The sequence below is a fragment of the Narcine bancroftii genome, chromosome 1 (assembly GCF_036971445.1).
Source record: "Narcine bancroftii isolate sNarBan1 chromosome 1, sNarBan1.hap1, whole genome shotgun sequence".
NCBI lineage: Eukaryota > Metazoa > Chordata > Chondrichthyes > Torpediniformes > Narcinidae > Narcine > Narcine bancroftii.
In genome coordinates this window covers 28,116,317-28,134,598 of record NC_091469.1, presented here as the reverse complement: position 1 = coordinate 28,134,598, position 18,282 = coordinate 28,116,317, and the positions used below count along the sequence as shown (strand labels likewise).

Sequence of the window (18,282 nt, the reverse complement as noted above, 5' to 3'; positions counted from 1 at the left end):
TGAGTATGGCAGCAGAAGCCCTGGCAAATTTCGACAGACGGGTGGTGGTAGAAGCCCTGCAAAAGGTAGTGGACACAGCTCAGGACAGGACGAGTGAGGAAATCGACAGGCAGCGCTGCGGAAAGCAGCAGCAATCCTCGAGGATCCGCGCTGCCCCGCCAAAACTTTGACCCTACTGAAGCTGCTCTACCCATGGAGTTCCTCCAGCCATGATTTTTTGCTCGTCTCTCATTCCTCTGAATGATTGATGTCAGTGAATATAATAAATTACATCTTTGTTGCACTCCTTATGCAAATTATTTGTGGTCATCTATAAGGCACTTATCTGAATTGTTTTTTGGGTACAGATTCTTAATTTACCAAATTTGCTTTGGCTAAAAACTATTAATAATGGAGCATAATGCATCAAATCTCAAGAGAAACTTTTCATCTGTAAATGTAGACCAAGAATTTGGAATTTTTTATTTCAAAGCTGTGAGATCAATCCATTTTGAAGCTCCATGTTAGCTGATCTATCTGATAAGACCAATACTCATGCATGTGCAAACTTTATAATTTCTTACAGACTAGCAGTGCATAAATAATCAGCTTCTCAATCTACATACACATTTCTAAGTTGTAAGAAGCAAAAATACCTTGTTCAAACTATTAATTGCTGCTGTGCTACACTGGTGTGTTTGTGCTTTGACATATTTATCTAGACTCCAAAGAGGGCAACCATACTGCATTACAGGTATAAACTTTGTGGACTTTGGTACTTTCACAGCATATCTTGCTTACGGTGCCCTCCGTAATATTTGGGACAGACGTTTTTCCTTTATTTGCCCCTGTGCTCCACAGTTTTAAATTTGTAATCAAACAATTCACATGTAATTAAAGTTCACATTCCAGATTTTATTCAAGGTTATTTGTATACATTTTGGTTTGACCATGTAGAAATCACAGCACCTTTTTACACGTAGTTCACTGTACAGGGCACCGTAAGCAAGATCTTGTGTTGAAGTACCAAAGTTTACTCCTGTGATGCAGTATGGTTGTCCTCTTTGGATTTTAGATTAATATGCCAAAGCATAAACACACCAGTGTAGCACAGCAGCAATTAATAGTTAGTTTTAACAAGGTACTTTTGCTTCTTACGCCCCAGAAATGTATAGGCAGATTGAGATACTGATTATTTATGCACTGTTAGTCTAAGAAATTATAGTTTGCAACAATCCAGTTAAAGCACATGCATGAGTATTTGTCTTATCAGATAAATCAGCTAACATGCAGCTTCAAAATGAATTGATCTCACAGCTTTGAAATAAAAAAATCCAATTCTAGGTCAACATTTACAGATGAAAAGTATCTCTTGAGATTTGATGCATTTATACTGCAGTATTAATAGTTTTTAGCCAAAGCAAATTTGGAAAATTAAGAATTTGTACAAAGATTCAGATCAATCCAGAAACTTTGATGCAGATAATTGTATTATAGATGACCATAGCTACTTCTCATAAGGGTGGCAACAGATACAATTTATTATATTATTCAGACATCAATCATTCAGATAAATGAGAGAGGAGCAAAAAAAAAATTGCTGGAGGAACTCTGGGTTGAGCAGCTTCAGTGGGAAAAAAAGAATGGTCAGTGTTTTGGCTAGAACTCTTGATTAAGAGATGGGTCGCGAGCTCTCTTTCCTTCACTGATGCTGCTTGACTCAGAGCTCCTCCAGTATTTTTTTCATGAATCTGGACACTTGCACATTCTCCTTCAGGCCCTGTTGGTTTCCTCCCACAGTCCAGACACTGGTAGGTTAATTGGCCCTATTTGCATGGTGAAGTTGATGATCCAAAATTTGGATTCATCCAAATGATGAATCATTCTCTGACTTGAATAGAGATGCTTCCAAGAGATGGTTTAAAAAAAGATATGCAATTTCCAAAATATACACGGGGAGATTCAGAAAATAAAACACAGAAGTTGAAATTTATTCATAATTTCACATTCAAATCATGTACTCCAAGTTCAAGATTCTTTAGTATCCAAAGTTATTTTTTTCTGGTGAATAATATGATTTGATATTTTAAACACATAAGCCATGATAGATTTCCTATATATAATACATTCTGGCAATAATTCAGTCATTAAAACAAGTATAAACTGGAGAAAAAAGTTAATTAGATTCAGGAACGATTTAAAAGAGGGAAGATAATCTAAATTTAAACTGACATTAGAACCCTGATCTGCATTATAAGCACCAGGTAATACAACATATGCAATGGTATAATTAATTTCAACAATAAAAGACAGACAAATGTTCTTCAAGGGCAAATATTGATGTTTTTCCAAAACATTTTGAAAGCTTTTCAACCTCAGAACAAAGATTTGGTTACATTATTACCATTAGTTTATTTTTCCTCTTAAACTGAAGGCATTATATCCTGCTGTGTGACGAAAGCAAACTTGAATTTACAGAAGTAAAACATGAAAGTCTGCAGAAGTAAAAACACAATGCTGGAGAAACTTGGTATGTCAAATAGTGTACTTTATATAGCAAAGGTACATCAACGTTTTAGGCTTGAGCCCTTCAACATGACAAAAAGGCACCCAAACATAATCAGGAGGGAGGTTAGCAGGGAGAAGGGGCAGGAGCAGTCCCACAAGCAGAAGGTAATAGGTGGATAAGGAAGGAGAGCACACCAGCAAGCGGGGGGAGGGGGGGGGAGGCTATGTGAAAGGAGAAGGGTGTGGAGAGCTGGAGGAAAAAAAGACAAACATAATGGGAAGGGAAGAACAAAGAGTAGGCTAGCAGAAATTTGAGATATTGATGTTAATGCCACTAGTTGGACAGCGGAAAATTAAGTTTTGCTCCTCCAATTTACGGGTGATCTTAGTGGGACAGTACATGAGGCCATGAACAGACGTATCAGCATGGGAGTGAGACATGGAATTGAAATGGTTGGACATGGGAGATCCCAGTCATTGATGCAGACAGATCAAAGGTGCTCAGCGATCACCCAGTGTGCATCAGACTCTCTGATGAAGAGAAGGTCACAACAGGTGCACCGGATGCAGTAGATGACTCCTATGGATATACAAGTGAAGTGTTGCTTCACTTGAAAGGACTGTTTGGGGCCCTGAATGTTGTTGAGGGAGGATGTATGGGCGAAGTGTGTTCTTGCGATGTAAACTTGAATTTACATTGTGCCCTCCATCTCAGGTCACAAAAAAGCTTTAAAAGTATGTTTTTAGTACAGGACTAGATGTTATGTTTTACAAGCAAGCTTCCATGAGCTGACAATTGGTTAAAAGCTAAATATTGGCCTGGTGTTCAAAGTTGGTGGCTCAGAGGGTCACTATTCAAGTGCAAACATCACTGAAAATGTCACACAGCTACTTGTAAGATGGGGAAAAGACACAATTCAGCCCTTTGTTTACCTCACCTCTCTTCCATTGAAGGCACTTGCCAGAAGTGGTAGCTGAATAATAATTATGAACATAAACCTCAGCTGATGTGCTCCTCTATAGCCCTTTAATGATGGACAATAATAAACCTCAAATGATATCAAGCTACCTGCACTACAAAGGGATCTGACCATGTAATTTTTTTCACCCAAAGAACATTGGACCATTATTGTTTTAAGGAATTACCAGCAACTTTAATGTGGCGTGGAAGCAGCCTTTGGCCACCATTTGTTAGTTTTCTCTCAGGCCATTCTATTAACAGTATGTGCTGTTATAATCAGATTTGAGGTGCCAATCACTCAAACTATTTATTTTCTAATACAGAACTATCATTTGGATATCATTGAGGACTGTATGGGATTTTTTTTCCCCCAAACTGCCTCGGATACGTTTGTACTAAGGAAAGAACAGTTTTTAAGTCGTCAGCATTTGCCAGCAAAAATCAAAATTAGTTTTGGCCAAAAGAATAGCCCACTCATTGAAAATACTTTTTAATGATTGGTAAACAAGAAGTAAGGCAGAACTTAACAGTAATCATAGCTACAAAAAACTATTACCCACTTAAACGAGCTCGATAAATCTGTAATGAATTAAATTGCAACTACAGTATCCACAAAATTTGCCCTTGATTGCATTTTGATCCAACAGCAGCTTTATATTATTTTCAAATGCAAATTTTATTTCAAATAAAGCTTTGAATGGGAAATAAAAATAATTAAACTTGGCATATTTTAAGACTTCGAAAAGACAATCTTCAGCTTGAACTCTTTGTATTTTAAGCTAAAAATAAAATCAGTTGAACAGGTTTGACATTTTGTATTCCAAATCTATAATGACTGGAAAGCTACAGACAATAGAAAAAAACATGTTTGACTCTTGGGTTTGGGACAGACATTTAAACTACATGTTGTAGAATGGATAACTTTGAATAAAATGTTACTCTCATTAGTCTGTTACAAATCTTAACCTAAAGTTATAGTTGACATTCTTTGTAATAATCCACTGAGATCATTTAAAATAGTCATATTTTCCATGAAACTAGTTTGTGGCAAATTATTGGAGGTATCAGTTTCATACAGTACAGTTAGTATTGTCCTTTATTTATAAAGGAAACAGATCAGCTATGTTTGGGGTTAAGAACTGGGCAATCTACTTTCACACTGAAAGTCATATATTTCCTACTAAACCACAATTTCTATATTAATTCCATTGTCTGAAACTTTGCTGAAACGATTGAAATGTCAAATAGAGGCAGAGTAGAATATTTATCAAAAGCAAAATGAAGATGCACTTCAAAATATTCCAACAGGCAAGAAGAGACATTAAGTACATGGCAAAATAGTCATTTTAATAATTCTGTATCAAACAGTAACCATTTCCTTCTGAAATGTTTAATTCAGGGGATGCTATTATCAAATCACAAAGTAAATCCAATCAAAATTGTTCCCAAGAAACAAGAAATCCCATACACTGTACTCTATCAAATGCAGAAACTCTTACCAAATAAAATGTTGGAAATATTAAGAACCTGTTGAATTCAAGAACTAAAAATATAAAAATGAATGGATCAATGTAGAAAGTATGACAAGAATAAAGCAATAAATATTAATATAAACTGTAATCAGCATGTGTTTACAAACCTTACGCATGCAATTGAGCAGCTGAAAATTTAATATACAGTCTTAATTCTAACTTACAGGCACCCCAAGATGTCTGTCATCAGTCTAGAACATCCATACTGCAGAAAATTCCACCCAAAAGCTAATTAACCATTAAATGTTTAAATCTCAGTTTGATTTTTTTTACATTTAGACATTTAATTTATAACTACAATTTCTACAATAATCAAGGATAAATGACTTGACTAATTGTGACAATGTAATTTTCATCTTGCCTATATATTAATATATCTATATGTAAATAAGGAACCAGTATTTTTTTTGTTTAAAAACTGTCCATTTTCCTACTTGTTCAAAAATATAATCTGATCAGAAATAACGTAGAGACTCTTCAATAATATCAGTGCACATTTCCACTAATATTTTGGAATATTTTCCTTATTTGAAAGAGCCCAAACAATATTAGGACAGCAAATCCATTGTAGAAACTGAATCCTGAGCTATTAGATCAAAGATAGTCTGTTATCAAAATAGACTTTTGCAGAAAACTTTACAAACAACAGTGAGAGGTAGAGGTATTTAGTCATCTATGAAGGTTAACCTCCCAGGTCCCTCATTTTTCATCCACCGACGATATCGTTTCCACCGAGGATCTGAAGCTACTTTCTTTTTAAGTTCTTCCTCTTGTTCCAACTTGTATCCCTAAAATTAAATTAACACAAGATGATTGAATCCTCATGCTTCCTTTAGGCTTAACAAGTTAGTCACTTAGCTAAGTAAGATTTAGAACAGGGAAAACCATTGGTTTGAGTTAAGCAACCATAAATAAAGCTTGGTTTATAGAGTAAAATAGTATTTTCAATCACACAGCACGTGGGTTGGTCTGGAAAGGATGGGATCAGAGTGTAACTCAATCCCAAAGAACAGGATATTGTCTCCCCCAGGTGTGCCTACTAATTAACCAGCTCAAGAATGTTCTGCATTAATAGCTATTTGGGACACACTACCTGAATACAGTTGTCACTTCCTGACCACACTTCAATATTGAAGTCAATTAGTCCAGTGATACAGGTTAGGTAACAAGGCTGATAATAAATTCTATTTCAGTCAAACCATACACCAAGCTATTTTCCTGAAGACAAAGTCTAAATAGAAAATTTGCAATGACAATTTATTTTCAAATTGGCCATTCTGATGCCAAATCATTTAGAGAATTACTAAGCTTTTTAAATTACTGACTTCTTTATAATAATTTTATACCCAATGTCCTTTGCAATTTTGTTCAGATTCATTAGATAGAATGCTGAAAATATTCCAAGGGTCACATCATCAGTACATTACTTCCACATTTTTAAAACCATTTTATTTTTTTGTCTTGTTTAAATTATTAATTGCAAGCTAACCTAAAATGTACGTTTACCTCAAAGTTCTCCTTTAACCACAGTTTCCTTTCAAGAAACATCTCTTTTTGATAATCTTCAAGGCTATCAAACTGGCCTTGCGACATATTCATGTTTCTGCGGATAATGTACAACTTCTCCTCTTCTCCATATTCTTCTCTTCGAATGTGAAAGCGATAGATCCATCTACAGTACCAGATGATATACCTACAGATGTAGTAAGGAGCCAAAATGATTTGGAACAGGAGTATGTCATACAACCTTGGTTTTTGATAACCTCCTTTAATATCAATGTTGTTTTTGATAATATCTTTAATAATTTCTTCCTCTTCCTCTTTAATTTCTTCTTTAGTGCGTCTGTTTTTCCCTTTCTCTTTAGTTTTATTAAGTAGACCTTGCTGCTTAGCAATTTCTGTTGCCTGGATTCTATACTTTGGCACTGTGGTGAGATAATTAATGGCTTCCGTGTAACTGCTCCACCAGCTGTAGTACTGCAACAAAAAGAGAAATTCAACATATGCAAAGAAATAACAGCAGAAGCCATGAAGTGCTGTATATTTTTACAAATACCAGTCTCAAGAAGTGTTCAGCACCAAGTTATAATGCAAAGAACAAAAAGTTTGAAAAGCTTTTAACCAAACCTTTCAGTCTGAAAGTGAAAGGATAATGACCTACCATTCATATTTTGAAGGCCTTGTACACCAATGAGTTTGCCAACTGTTTCTTTTAATGATTTTAATTCAGTAGTTCTCAACTTTTCTTCTCCCCCACTCACATACCACCTTCAATCCTTTACTAACCACAGAGCACCTATGGCATTCGATGCCACAGGTGCTATGTGGTTAGTAAGAGATTACTTAAGTTGGTGGGGGTTGGGGGCAGGTGGTGTCCTGCTCACTCAGAGAATGCACATGCATAATACATTGCCTCTCCTTTCTCGGTGTAGTGATAGCCATGTGGCCACTGTCTGGCTTGCCAGGCAGGTCACTGCATCCGTAGCAACACCTTCTCGCTGGTGTCCCCCACTTTCACGGGTTTGCTACATCATAGCACAACTGAGTATCCAGCGGTATAACTGGATGGGTAGGTTGGGCTTGTTAGCCATGGTTGGCAACCTGCCTAAGAAAAGAAAACTCTGATTTTAAATCTGGGCAGAAGGAACTCGTTAGCCTTGTCAGGCCATCTAGAAGAAGAACACTCCAACATAACACCTTCGACCCGAGGACCTGGCTGTCACCACCCTAGCTGGTTAAGCTGCGGCAGATAAACCCTAGGTGTAAAGGGTGGGGCGAGTACTGCGCACACTAGATTCCACCTAAAATATCTATTGCACATATCTATAGGCTCAAAAAACACGTCTATAATCCTTCCTAAATCTTCATTTGCAAAGCCAAGCCATGACTTAAGATGGTATGTGAATGGGGGGGGTTCAGAACCACTGCTTTATCTAATCAGAAGTCAATGTCTTGGAATATGTTTTAATGGCTATCATCCCTTAGCAACATCTCATTGGAATGAAGAATATTTATGACAAATGGATGAGGAAGGTCATTTGGACCACTTTAATTCCTGTGTCTATATTGATGGTTCCTGGTAATCATTTTATCAATATTACATTCTGTCAAAGATCAACCACATCCAGTATCTTAATAAAAAATCCTCACTGAAGTGGATTTGTTCATGGCACATTTACCAGATGGTTCAAATCTTCCTGTAGCATGTTCTTATCACACGATTATGGCCCCAGTACTTGAAATTTCCTTTTGCAGTAAATTGTTTTTATACAAGCCACTGGAAGAACATTTAGGGTCAATCACCCATGGGACTAGAGGCACAAAGCAAGCCTGACTAGAAACATCAGTTTTTTTGCAATTTGTCAATTTACCATTGCAGGATTTCAACTCCCTGGTTGCTAGACCATACTGTAACCATTCAGACTTCACATAAAAATTACCATAGACACTGAAAAAAGTCACAAGATCATAAAACAAAGGAACAGAAGCAGGCCACTAGGCCCATCGTCAATTCCGTAAAACTACACTAAGCTACCTTACACTAGTTCCAATTTCCAGTCTTTTCCCCATATCCCTTGATGCCCTCACTAATAAGACACTTGTCTATTTCTTGTTTAAATACTCCCAGTGATCTGGCTTCCACTGCTGTATATGGCAGCAAGTTCCACAAATCCACAACCCTCTGGCTAAAGAAGTTCTTCCTAATCTCTGTTTTATATTCATAACCTCTAATTTTCAGACTATGAGCCCTTGTTCTCGATTCACCCACCAAGGGATACATCTTATCCACATCCACCCTATCTAAACCTTTCAAAATACGAAAAACCTCTATGAGATCTCCTCTCATTCTCCTATATTCCAATGAATACAACCCAAGAGTTGCCAAACGCTCCTCACACATTAGCCCTTGCATTCCGGAAATCATCCTAGTAAATCTCCTCTGCACCCTCTCCAACAACATCACATCCTTTCTAAGATAGGGGCCTAAAACTCCACACAGTACTCCCAATGAGGTCTGACCAGTGCCCCATAGAGCCTCATCAACATCTCTTTACTCTTGTACACTATTCCTCTTGAAATGAATGCCAAGATAGCATTCGTTTTCTTCACTACCAATTTCACCTGGTCATTAACTTTTAGGTTTCCTTGCACGAGGACACCCAGGTCCCTTTGCATATCCGAGGTCTGAATTTTCACCCCATCCAAATAGTATTCTGCCTGTTTGTTTCCACTGCCAAAATGTACAACTGTACATTTCTCTATGTTAAATCTCATCTGCCATAATTTTGCCCAGTCTCCTAATCTGTCTATATCCTTCTGCAACTTTATGTTTTCTACTACCTACTCTGTCACCTATCTTAGTGTCACGCAAATTTGGCCATAAAACCATCTATACCACAATCCAAATCATTAATATAAATTGCAAACAGCAGCGGCCCCAATACCGACCCCTGTGGAACACCACTAGTTACAGGCAGCCACGCAGAATGAGAAGAGAACCCTTAATTTCAACCCTTTGCTTCCTGCCTGTCAGCCACTTATCTATCCAGTTTAATAACTTCCCTGTAATTCCATCTTATTTAGCAGCCTAAAATGCAGCACCTTATCAAAAGCCTTTTGAAAATCTAAATAGATAACATCCACAGCTTCTCCTTTGTCTATCCTACTTGAAATTTCTTCAAAAAACTCTTAATAGGTTGGTCAGGCAGGATCTACCCTTTAAAAAACCATGCTGATTTGGACCTATCCAGTCATGCATCTCTAGGTATTTCATCACCTCATCCTTGAGGATCAACTTTAATATCTTCCCAACCACCGACATCAGACTAATCGGCCTATAGTTTCCTTTTTTCTGTTTCCCACCTTCCTTAAACAGCGGAATCACACTTGCGACCTTCCAATCCTCTGGAATCTCTCCAGAGTCTATCGATTTCTGGAAGATCATCGCCAATGGATCTACAATCTCCAAAGCCACCTCTTTCAAAACCCATGGATGCACCTCATCCAACCCGGGAGATTTATCAATCTTTAATCCGTTTAGTTTACCTAGCACAATTTCTTTAGTAACTCTAACTGAATCTAACCCTACTCCCTGAATCCTCTGACTATCCGGATTATTACTAATGTCTTCCATGGTGAAGACAGATGCAAAATATTGATTAAGTTCCTCTGCCATCTATTTATAACCCATTACAATTTCTCCAGCATCATTTTATTATTGGTCCTATGTCAACACGTGTCTCTCTTTTATTTCTTATATATTTGAAAAAGGTCAGTATAGTTTTTAATATTGTTAGCTAATCTCCTTTCATAGCTCATCTTTTCTTTCCAAATGACTTTCTTTGTCTCTTTCTGTAATTTTGTCAAAAGGAATCCCAGTCCTCTGATTTCCCATTAATTTTAGCTTCCTTGTATCCCCTCTGCTTTGCTTTTATCTTAGCCTTCACCTCTTTTGTTAGCCACAATGGTATCACCTTTCCTTGGACAAATTTCTTCCTTGGAATATATCTATCCTGCATGGCTTTTATTACTTGCAAAAATATCTTCCAGTCCTGCTCTGATCCTCCAATTAGTTTGCTTTCCCAGTTTACTCGAGCCAATTCCTTTCTCATACCACTGTCATTTCCTTTATTCCACTGAAAAATGTATATATCCAATAAACTTTGTTCCTATTCAAATTTTAAATTAAATTCAACCAAGTTATGATCGCTATTTCCTAGAGGTTTTATGAACTTTAACGCCCTAACGACCTTGAGTTCATTGCACATGACCAATCCAGAACTGCAGATCCCCTGGTGGGCTTCTCAACAAGCTGTTCAAAAAAGATATCTCTTAGGTTTTTTACAAACTCTCTCTCCTGGCTTCCAGAATTTTCCTGTCTTTCCCAATCCCCTGCCATGTTAAAATCCCCCATAATTATTTTGATATTATCCTTGTGGCATGCACTCTGTATTTCCTGCTGTATCTCATGATCCACTTCCCAGCTACTGTTTGGGGGCCTGTATATAACTGCTAATATGGTCTTTTTAACCTTGACATTTGATTCTATCTCTTTTGACCCCATGTCCCTTCTTTCTATTCAAGTGAAAATGATGGTGCAAACATTGTTAACAACTACAAAATTGGGTTCATTCCGACTGTTCCAATTCTTGGAAAAGTAATCTATGTTGTTCATTTCTCAGATCTTTATTTCTAACCTTGAAAATATTATTTTAAAATGATTTAATAAATTCCAGTCAATACTGATTCTTTAGCCTCTTATTTAAATTTATATTTTACTGTTGTCATCCATCGTCTAGCCAATGGATCCTCTAGTTCAGCCATTCTCAAAGGGGGCCCTACAACCTCCCCCACCACCCCAGGGGGCTAGAGCACATTTAAGCAAAGGCCATGTTATATTTTCACTTCACATAACAAATGTTTTTTATGTGGTCAGTAGGGTAAGATTGGAGGAAACCAAAACTTGACTGCTTCACAGGGAAGGGACCCCCATAAACTTGGAGCAGATTCCTAGGGGAGGCAAAGCTGAAAAAGGATTGAGAATGGCTGCTCTGACTTATCAAAAAAACCCTCAATTTTGAAGATTTCTATAAAATTACTCCTCAATAAGAACAATCCCAGAATTTCAAGTCTCTTGACAAAGGAATTCAAAAATCAAATGTCAAAAATAAATCTATCTTCAATTATAGCATTATTTATTCTACTTGTAAAACTTGAAACGAAATAGAGAAAAACAGTTGAGTGAAATACCAGATAGTATTGAAAATAATTAAAATTATATATGATTAAAATCTTTAAAAGAACTGAGATATGGACCATTAAATGGTCCATTAATATCGCACTCATATACTTGTTCAGGTTTGCCATTCTAACGTATTAACAGTTCATATATCGCTGCCCTTGCACAAGAATATGTTGTGCAAATTGTACCCAACTACTTTACCTGAAAGAGTGAGATGGCACAAACAGTGACTATTATAACTATCCTGACGTCCACTTTGGGTGCCAGCCTTCTCCTGTAATAGCGGTAGTAGTGTCTGTAGAACTCATCTGGATGATCAAGCATATAGTCATAATCTTTCCGGGCTTCATCATCCTTAAGGGAAAAATGTTCCTGTTTAATTCTAAGTTCATAATACAAAGTAGTATTGCTTTAAAATGTTGAATATTTTGCAAACTGCATTTTAATATTTCTAATGATAAATTGTTTAAAAAAAGTAAAAACAGGGTATAGTAAGAAATGTACAAGTTGGTTTTCCATAACTTTCAAATTTATTTCAAGTTACAAACAAAAACATTTAAATTGGACACTCTGCGGGTTTATTTTGCCAAGCAGCATATCACTGACTTTCTTGCATTAAAAAGAGAAATATTCAACTTGATTAATGCAATTAAGGAATATGTTTGATAAGGAATATGCATAAAATGTGACCAAAAGCTGAGAGCTTATTCTGCAGTTCTCACTATTTTGAGAACATCTTTGATTTTATTGCAGTGACAAGTCTCAAAATTTTACTCTTGTAGTTGCTGTATGAGACTGTATGGATGAGTTATCAAAAACTCAATTGGATGAGTTCCATTATGAAAATCTGTGAATTTGACATAAGCCATTGCATGAATTATCAGTTGATATGCAACTCCTCAGCAGATAAATGGCAATGCTTTTTGTGGATATCCCACCTAAATTCACAATTAACAGGCCATTTCCAAGAACATAAGCCTTTAAAATTTTAAAAGGAAGTAGGTTTCCCATCCAACCTGTATATTGGATTATAATGCTCTCATTATTGAGATAATTCTTGTAATAAATTATCAACATTTGCTTCTTGGATGCCATTGGAAAAATTAACATGGGGGGACTTTGACTGCCTAATTTTAAAGATTACTATAAAGCAGCTCAACTTAGATTTTTGTCTTCTTGGTATCAGATTGACTGCATGGGTACAAATTGAAATGAGCAAAATAGGAGAAACTAATTCTGAGCATATTTTGTATAAATGGCATGAAGGATTATTAAAAGGACAATTAGATACACCAATTCAGAGACATGTGCTTAAGATATGGAATGGAGTACATGTAGAAAGAGGAATGAAGAATTATCAGTTGACTAAAATGATATTAAACCAAAATCCTTTAATTCCTTTTATGGATAATAATCCCTATTTTGATGTTTGGTATAATTGTGGAATAAAAAGGATAAGAGATCTTTTTTTTTAAACTTTTGCCCAACTGAAGGATAAATATAAAATACCAAATTATTCTCTACCCAAGCAGCAAAGCACATGTGAACATGAAGTAGAATTGATCCATCCACATTATTCTATACTAGGCATGCCCTTACTTCCACCTTATGGATTTTAAGATGAAGCATGCAGTGATTCAGCCTCATATCTTCACCTTTTAAAAAAAAAGCATCTCACATTCTGCACAGCTTTGCTCCACAAGCTCACCGAGATAAGAAATTTACCAAATGACAAATCATTACAATGGCATTATAAAAACAAAATATTTTGAAAGTTATTATAGTAGCAAGAAAATAACATGAAGGGAGTTTGGCAGTCGACTGCTGTCAGTGCCACACAGGGTTTGGATCAGCCGTTGAGGGAGCCGATGGTGGTTTTATTTGAAATCCCATGACTGCGGGTCTGCACCCAAGATGGCGGCACCTATTATCAGTAGCAGCCACAAGGAGCTGCAAACTCCAGGGAAGCAGAGGACTGGAGCAGAGCACCAGAGGACAGGAAAACCATGACCTGTTTGAGGAGAAGCGGAGATCTCCGTGGGTCATGGTGACAGCAGCAGCAGAGCGGTGAGGGGGCTCTGCGGCTGAGGGACCAGTGCATGCAGTGGGCTGCTTGGCAACTAGGTGCAAGGAACCCACGGATGCTGTGGGCTGCTGGAGACTGGTTCAAACTGGCTGGAGGGATACCAGGTATCTGAACTGGGAAATAAGGAGGTGCCGAGGGTAATGAAGGGTTCCTGACTGTGTCATGTTCAGATCTGGAGCTTGGGTTGCCAATGGTTTCGACTGGACTCTGTGTGGCTGCGCAAGCTCAGGAGGCAAATCTATGGACACTCAGTGACTCTGGGGGATCCTTTTTTGCTTCTCTCTCTGACTGTAAGACTGACCATAAGAAGTGCTTAGGCAGGAATTGCCGGTGGCGAATCTGTCTGCCTTGCAGCAGGCAAAAAAGAAATTTCATGTAGCATTACATGGTTTTATTACTATAATAAAATGAATCTTGATGGTCAGGCAACAAATATTGCACACACACTTCAGAATTGCATGCTTGAATAGTAATTTATACAAATTATATGAAAGTAATTTAAGTTCAAGTGAAAAAATTGGACTAGAAAGTCCATTGGAATAAGAATCTGAGGAATTAAGAATCAAAAACTAGATGCAAGATGAATTAAAAGGTACATCAGTATTCAATATCCAGGATATACAAACAACATTTCAGAAACAGTCGTAAATCAGAAATTGGAAAGGATGAGGGAATTCATTATGAATTACAATCACCAGGAGAATGGTACTAAGCAAATTGTGGGAGCTGCATGCTGACCACTCTCCAGATCCTGAAGGGTTTCATCTAAGCATCTAGTAGCAATGGTTGAGAAAATTGATTAATTTCAATTAGATTCAGGGATTAGAAAACAGCAAATATAACTGCTGACAAAAAGGAGAAAAAACACAGGAAGCTACTGGCCAATTAGCTTAACATCTCATAGGGAAAGCATTAGATGCTCTCATTGATGTTATAGGAGGATGCAGTAACAAAAATTAAGGTGATCAAGCAAAGTCAACATGGATTTGTGAAATGGAACACTTTATAGAGCAAAGATAAAGGCATAACCAACGTTTCGGACTTGAGGCCTTCATCAAGGTATGAGCAAAATGTAGGCAGCCACCCAAGGGGCTGTATTCCTCCCCACCACCATTTTGCTCTCATCTTTGCTCTATAAAGTATACTGTGTGACCTGCTGTTCAGCATTGCTTATTTCAACCAGGGTGTCTGCAGGCTTTCGTGTTTTACTTTTGTAAAATGGAAATCAGGTTTGACCATTTAATTTGGAGTTCTTCCAAGAAGTAATATACAGCAATTAAGATGTTTGATATTTAGATTTCAGAAGTTTTTTTTTTTAAATGTCAGTTTATTGCAAAAAATAGAAAAATTATAGTACAGGAGGCAACATATTGGCATGGATAAAAGATTGGCTAGCGGGGAACAATATGCACAGATGATCATTTTCTAGTTGACAGGTTGCATTAAATGGTGCACCACAGGGATAGGAATAGGGCCTGAAATTTTAGAAATAACTTGGAAGAAGACACTGAAGATTTGGTTGTGAAATCTGCCAAAGACACAAAGGTAAAAGTTCCATTATTGTCACATAATAGAATATAATATACATAAAATTCTTTAACTTTTGTCTACCATAAGGCAGAGTTACCACAGAAACCTACAGCACCTGGTGTTCCCAGGTGGTCTTCCCTCCAAGTTCTGATTAGCTTCTGAGATCAGACAATCTCAGGAATATTCAGGCTGCAAAGGGAGGTAAGAAAGTACTATAGAAGAACAAAAGGATATAAATATTTAAGATGGCAAATATCTAGCAAGATATGGAAATATATATACATTTTCATTCTGGCAGACAAACAAGCATAATATCTAAATAGTGACATCACAAAACTCTGAGATGCAAAGAGAAGTGGGTGTCTTGGTGAACAATTGAATTACTGTCACGTGCAGAGATACAGCAAAAAAACTGTTTTATGTACAATCTAGCCAAGTTAGCCCATCCTTCAGTATAACAGGTCATGCAAAATGAAACAAACGTGCAGAAGTATAGTGTAAAAGAGAAAACATTATGGATATTATCATTTTACCAATGAGCGGTCCATTCAATAGAAGGAAGAAACACTTCTTGAATCTGGCAGTGCACATTTTCCAAACCAATTCATCTTCTAACAGAAGGGCAGAGAAAGAGTATGATTGGGTTGGGATGGGTCTTTTAATATGCATTTCATTTGTCATCTTGAGGTAGCGGGAAGTGTACAGAGTTGATACAGGGGAGGTGTGTTTGTGTAATAAGCTGAGCAGCATTTACAACTCTCTGTAATTTGTTGCTACCTTGGGTAGCAGCTCCTGTACCAAGCTGGAATGCATCCAGACAGAGTTAATCAATAAACAATTGGGAAGAGACATCAGGGACATTATAAATTTCTTGAGATTTCTATGGAAAGAGAGGCACTGCCACATCTTCTTGGCTGTACTATCCATGTAGTTGGATCAGAACTACCATCTCCTACTCAGCACAGTTGATATAGGCCAGGGCATATGCTTCACTTTTCTTTAAAAAAAAGCAAGCCCAAAGTGGTATGACAAAAATTAAAAGAAAATCATTGGTTTTGGAAAGGAAGTTGTATACAAAATCTAAATAATTGCCTCAGTTACCTTGGGTATTGGCAAGACCACATCAGCAGCATTGTGCACAGAACTGATGTCCTTATCTGAAGAAGGATATTAATCCATTAGAAACCTGACTGAAGGGATAATTAGATTGATGGCCAATAAAAGGTAAATAATGCACCAATTTAGGCCAACTTCTATTTACTGGGAGTTGAACAAGTGGAATGCAAGGTTTTGAGAGGTCTTGATAGGATAGCTATGTAGTGCATGAACATAATGGAAGCAGGTACAGGTTATTCTGTCTTCGTGTCTGCTCCACCAATCATTAAATACCATTACTGATCTCCTATCTTAATTTTACGTTCCAGAACTATCCCCATAACCATCTTCCCAACCCCTCACCGTGGTCCCGATATGGACTCCTACCGACCACATGCACCTTTTCCACTGTACTCACACATCCCTCCCTACTCAGACACAACCCCCCCCCCCCACCCCCACCGAAGATCCTGTCATCTCCCACCAGACTCAAACGCTGAAGCAACCTCTCCACCCGTTTCGAGAGTGTAATAACGACTGTGGAGGCTGGTGGTGGGTCAAAGCCGTATTCGCCAATTCCCCGACCGCCGTCGCTACTCAGTCCTGACCTTCAATGTCTCATAGGCGGTGGCAATCAGCAGGAACTTCTCCTCAGGATCCTCCTGGGCTTCGCTCGGCCGATAACGGTCTGGGTGATAGCGACGGGCCAGCTGCCTATAGGAGCGGGCGATCTCGCCCTTACTGGCCTCTCTGGGTACTCCGAGCACATCGTAGCAGGAAAGAGTGCCGCAGTAGAGGCCTTCGAGCAGGCCGTCCACCTGGCCCAGCAGCCAGCATGACTGCAGAACGAAAGAGACAGCGCAGACGCGGAGCAGCGGTCTAAGGATTCCGACCCGTCTCGCTGCAGACACCATGTCAACGAAACTCACCCCCGGGATCTGGGCGCAAGAGCATTGCTTCCCCGGTGCCGCTGCCCACGTGGGAGGAGGAGGAGGCGGGGCCTGATTGACACGTCATCGTTTCAAGCTCCAACTTTGGAGAAACGCATGCGCAGAACATAACGAAGCGCCCAAAGGTAACGTCGAGGGATAGCTGATTGTCGGATCGCCGGGAAGGGAAAGGAGAGATTTGAATTTAAGAAGAGTTAAGCACAGAAGTATATTCCAACGCACCCTGTTTAGTGGTGATTGAGACATTAATGAAAAGGAATCCCGGAAATGTTGGTAATCCCTAGTAGAAACTGAAAAGGTTAGAAATTTTCAGATGGATTTTCCGCCATCGATATACTTGACTGGACGAGAAGGGGAAGTAGAATGGGTGGGTTTAGCTCTAATCTTAACATTCAAGTCCCCACATCCTTCACAACAAAGTCATGAGAGTGGAAGGAGGAAGTAATCCTGAGTAGGTGATGAAGCTCCTTATATGTAAGCTTGATTGGTATAACCTCCATCATCTCAAATAGTTTTTCCACGACACTCTTGCACTATCGATCATCTTTAAAACTGTTCCAAAACCTATCTAAACCTAAGGCAGCAGACAAACAAGGATACCACCACTTTCAATGACGATGTAGTAGACCAGCAGCAATGGAAATTCAACAAGACAGTGTTATTCTTTTCTATTTATTACTAACTACTCTTCTTTTCTTCTTTGGCTTGGCTTCGCGGACGAAGATTTATGGAGGGGGTAAAAAGTCCACGTCAGCTGCAGGCTCGTTTGTGGCTGACAAGTCCGATGCGGGACAGGCAGACACGATTGCAGCGGTTGCAAGGGAAAATTGGTTGGTTGGGGTTGGGTGTTGGGTTTTTCCTCCTTTGCCTTATGTCAGTGAGGTGGGCTCTGCGGTCTT

General features: G+C 38.2%; 1 protein-coding gene across 1 annotated transcript; it reads right to left on the bottom strand.

The window, feature by feature from the left end:
• Nucleotides 1-4,774: 4,774 nt before the first annotated feature.
• Nucleotides 4,775-17,423, bottom strand: dnajc25 (DnaJ (Hsp40) homolog, subfamily C, member 25). Its single transcript, XM_069923009.1, has 4 exons — nucleotides 17,042-17,423; nucleotides 11,924-12,076; nucleotides 6,487-6,957; nucleotides 4,775-5,768 (listed from the first exon to the last, which is right to left on the bottom strand). The coding sequence occupies exons 1-4, from the start codon at nucleotides 17,345-17,347 to the stop codon at nucleotides 5,646-5,648; spliced, it is 1,053 nt and encodes a 350-aa protein (XP_069779110.1). The 5' UTR covers nucleotides 17,348-17,423; the 3' UTR covers nucleotides 4,775-5,645.
• Nucleotides 17,424-18,282: the final 859 nt, after the last annotated feature.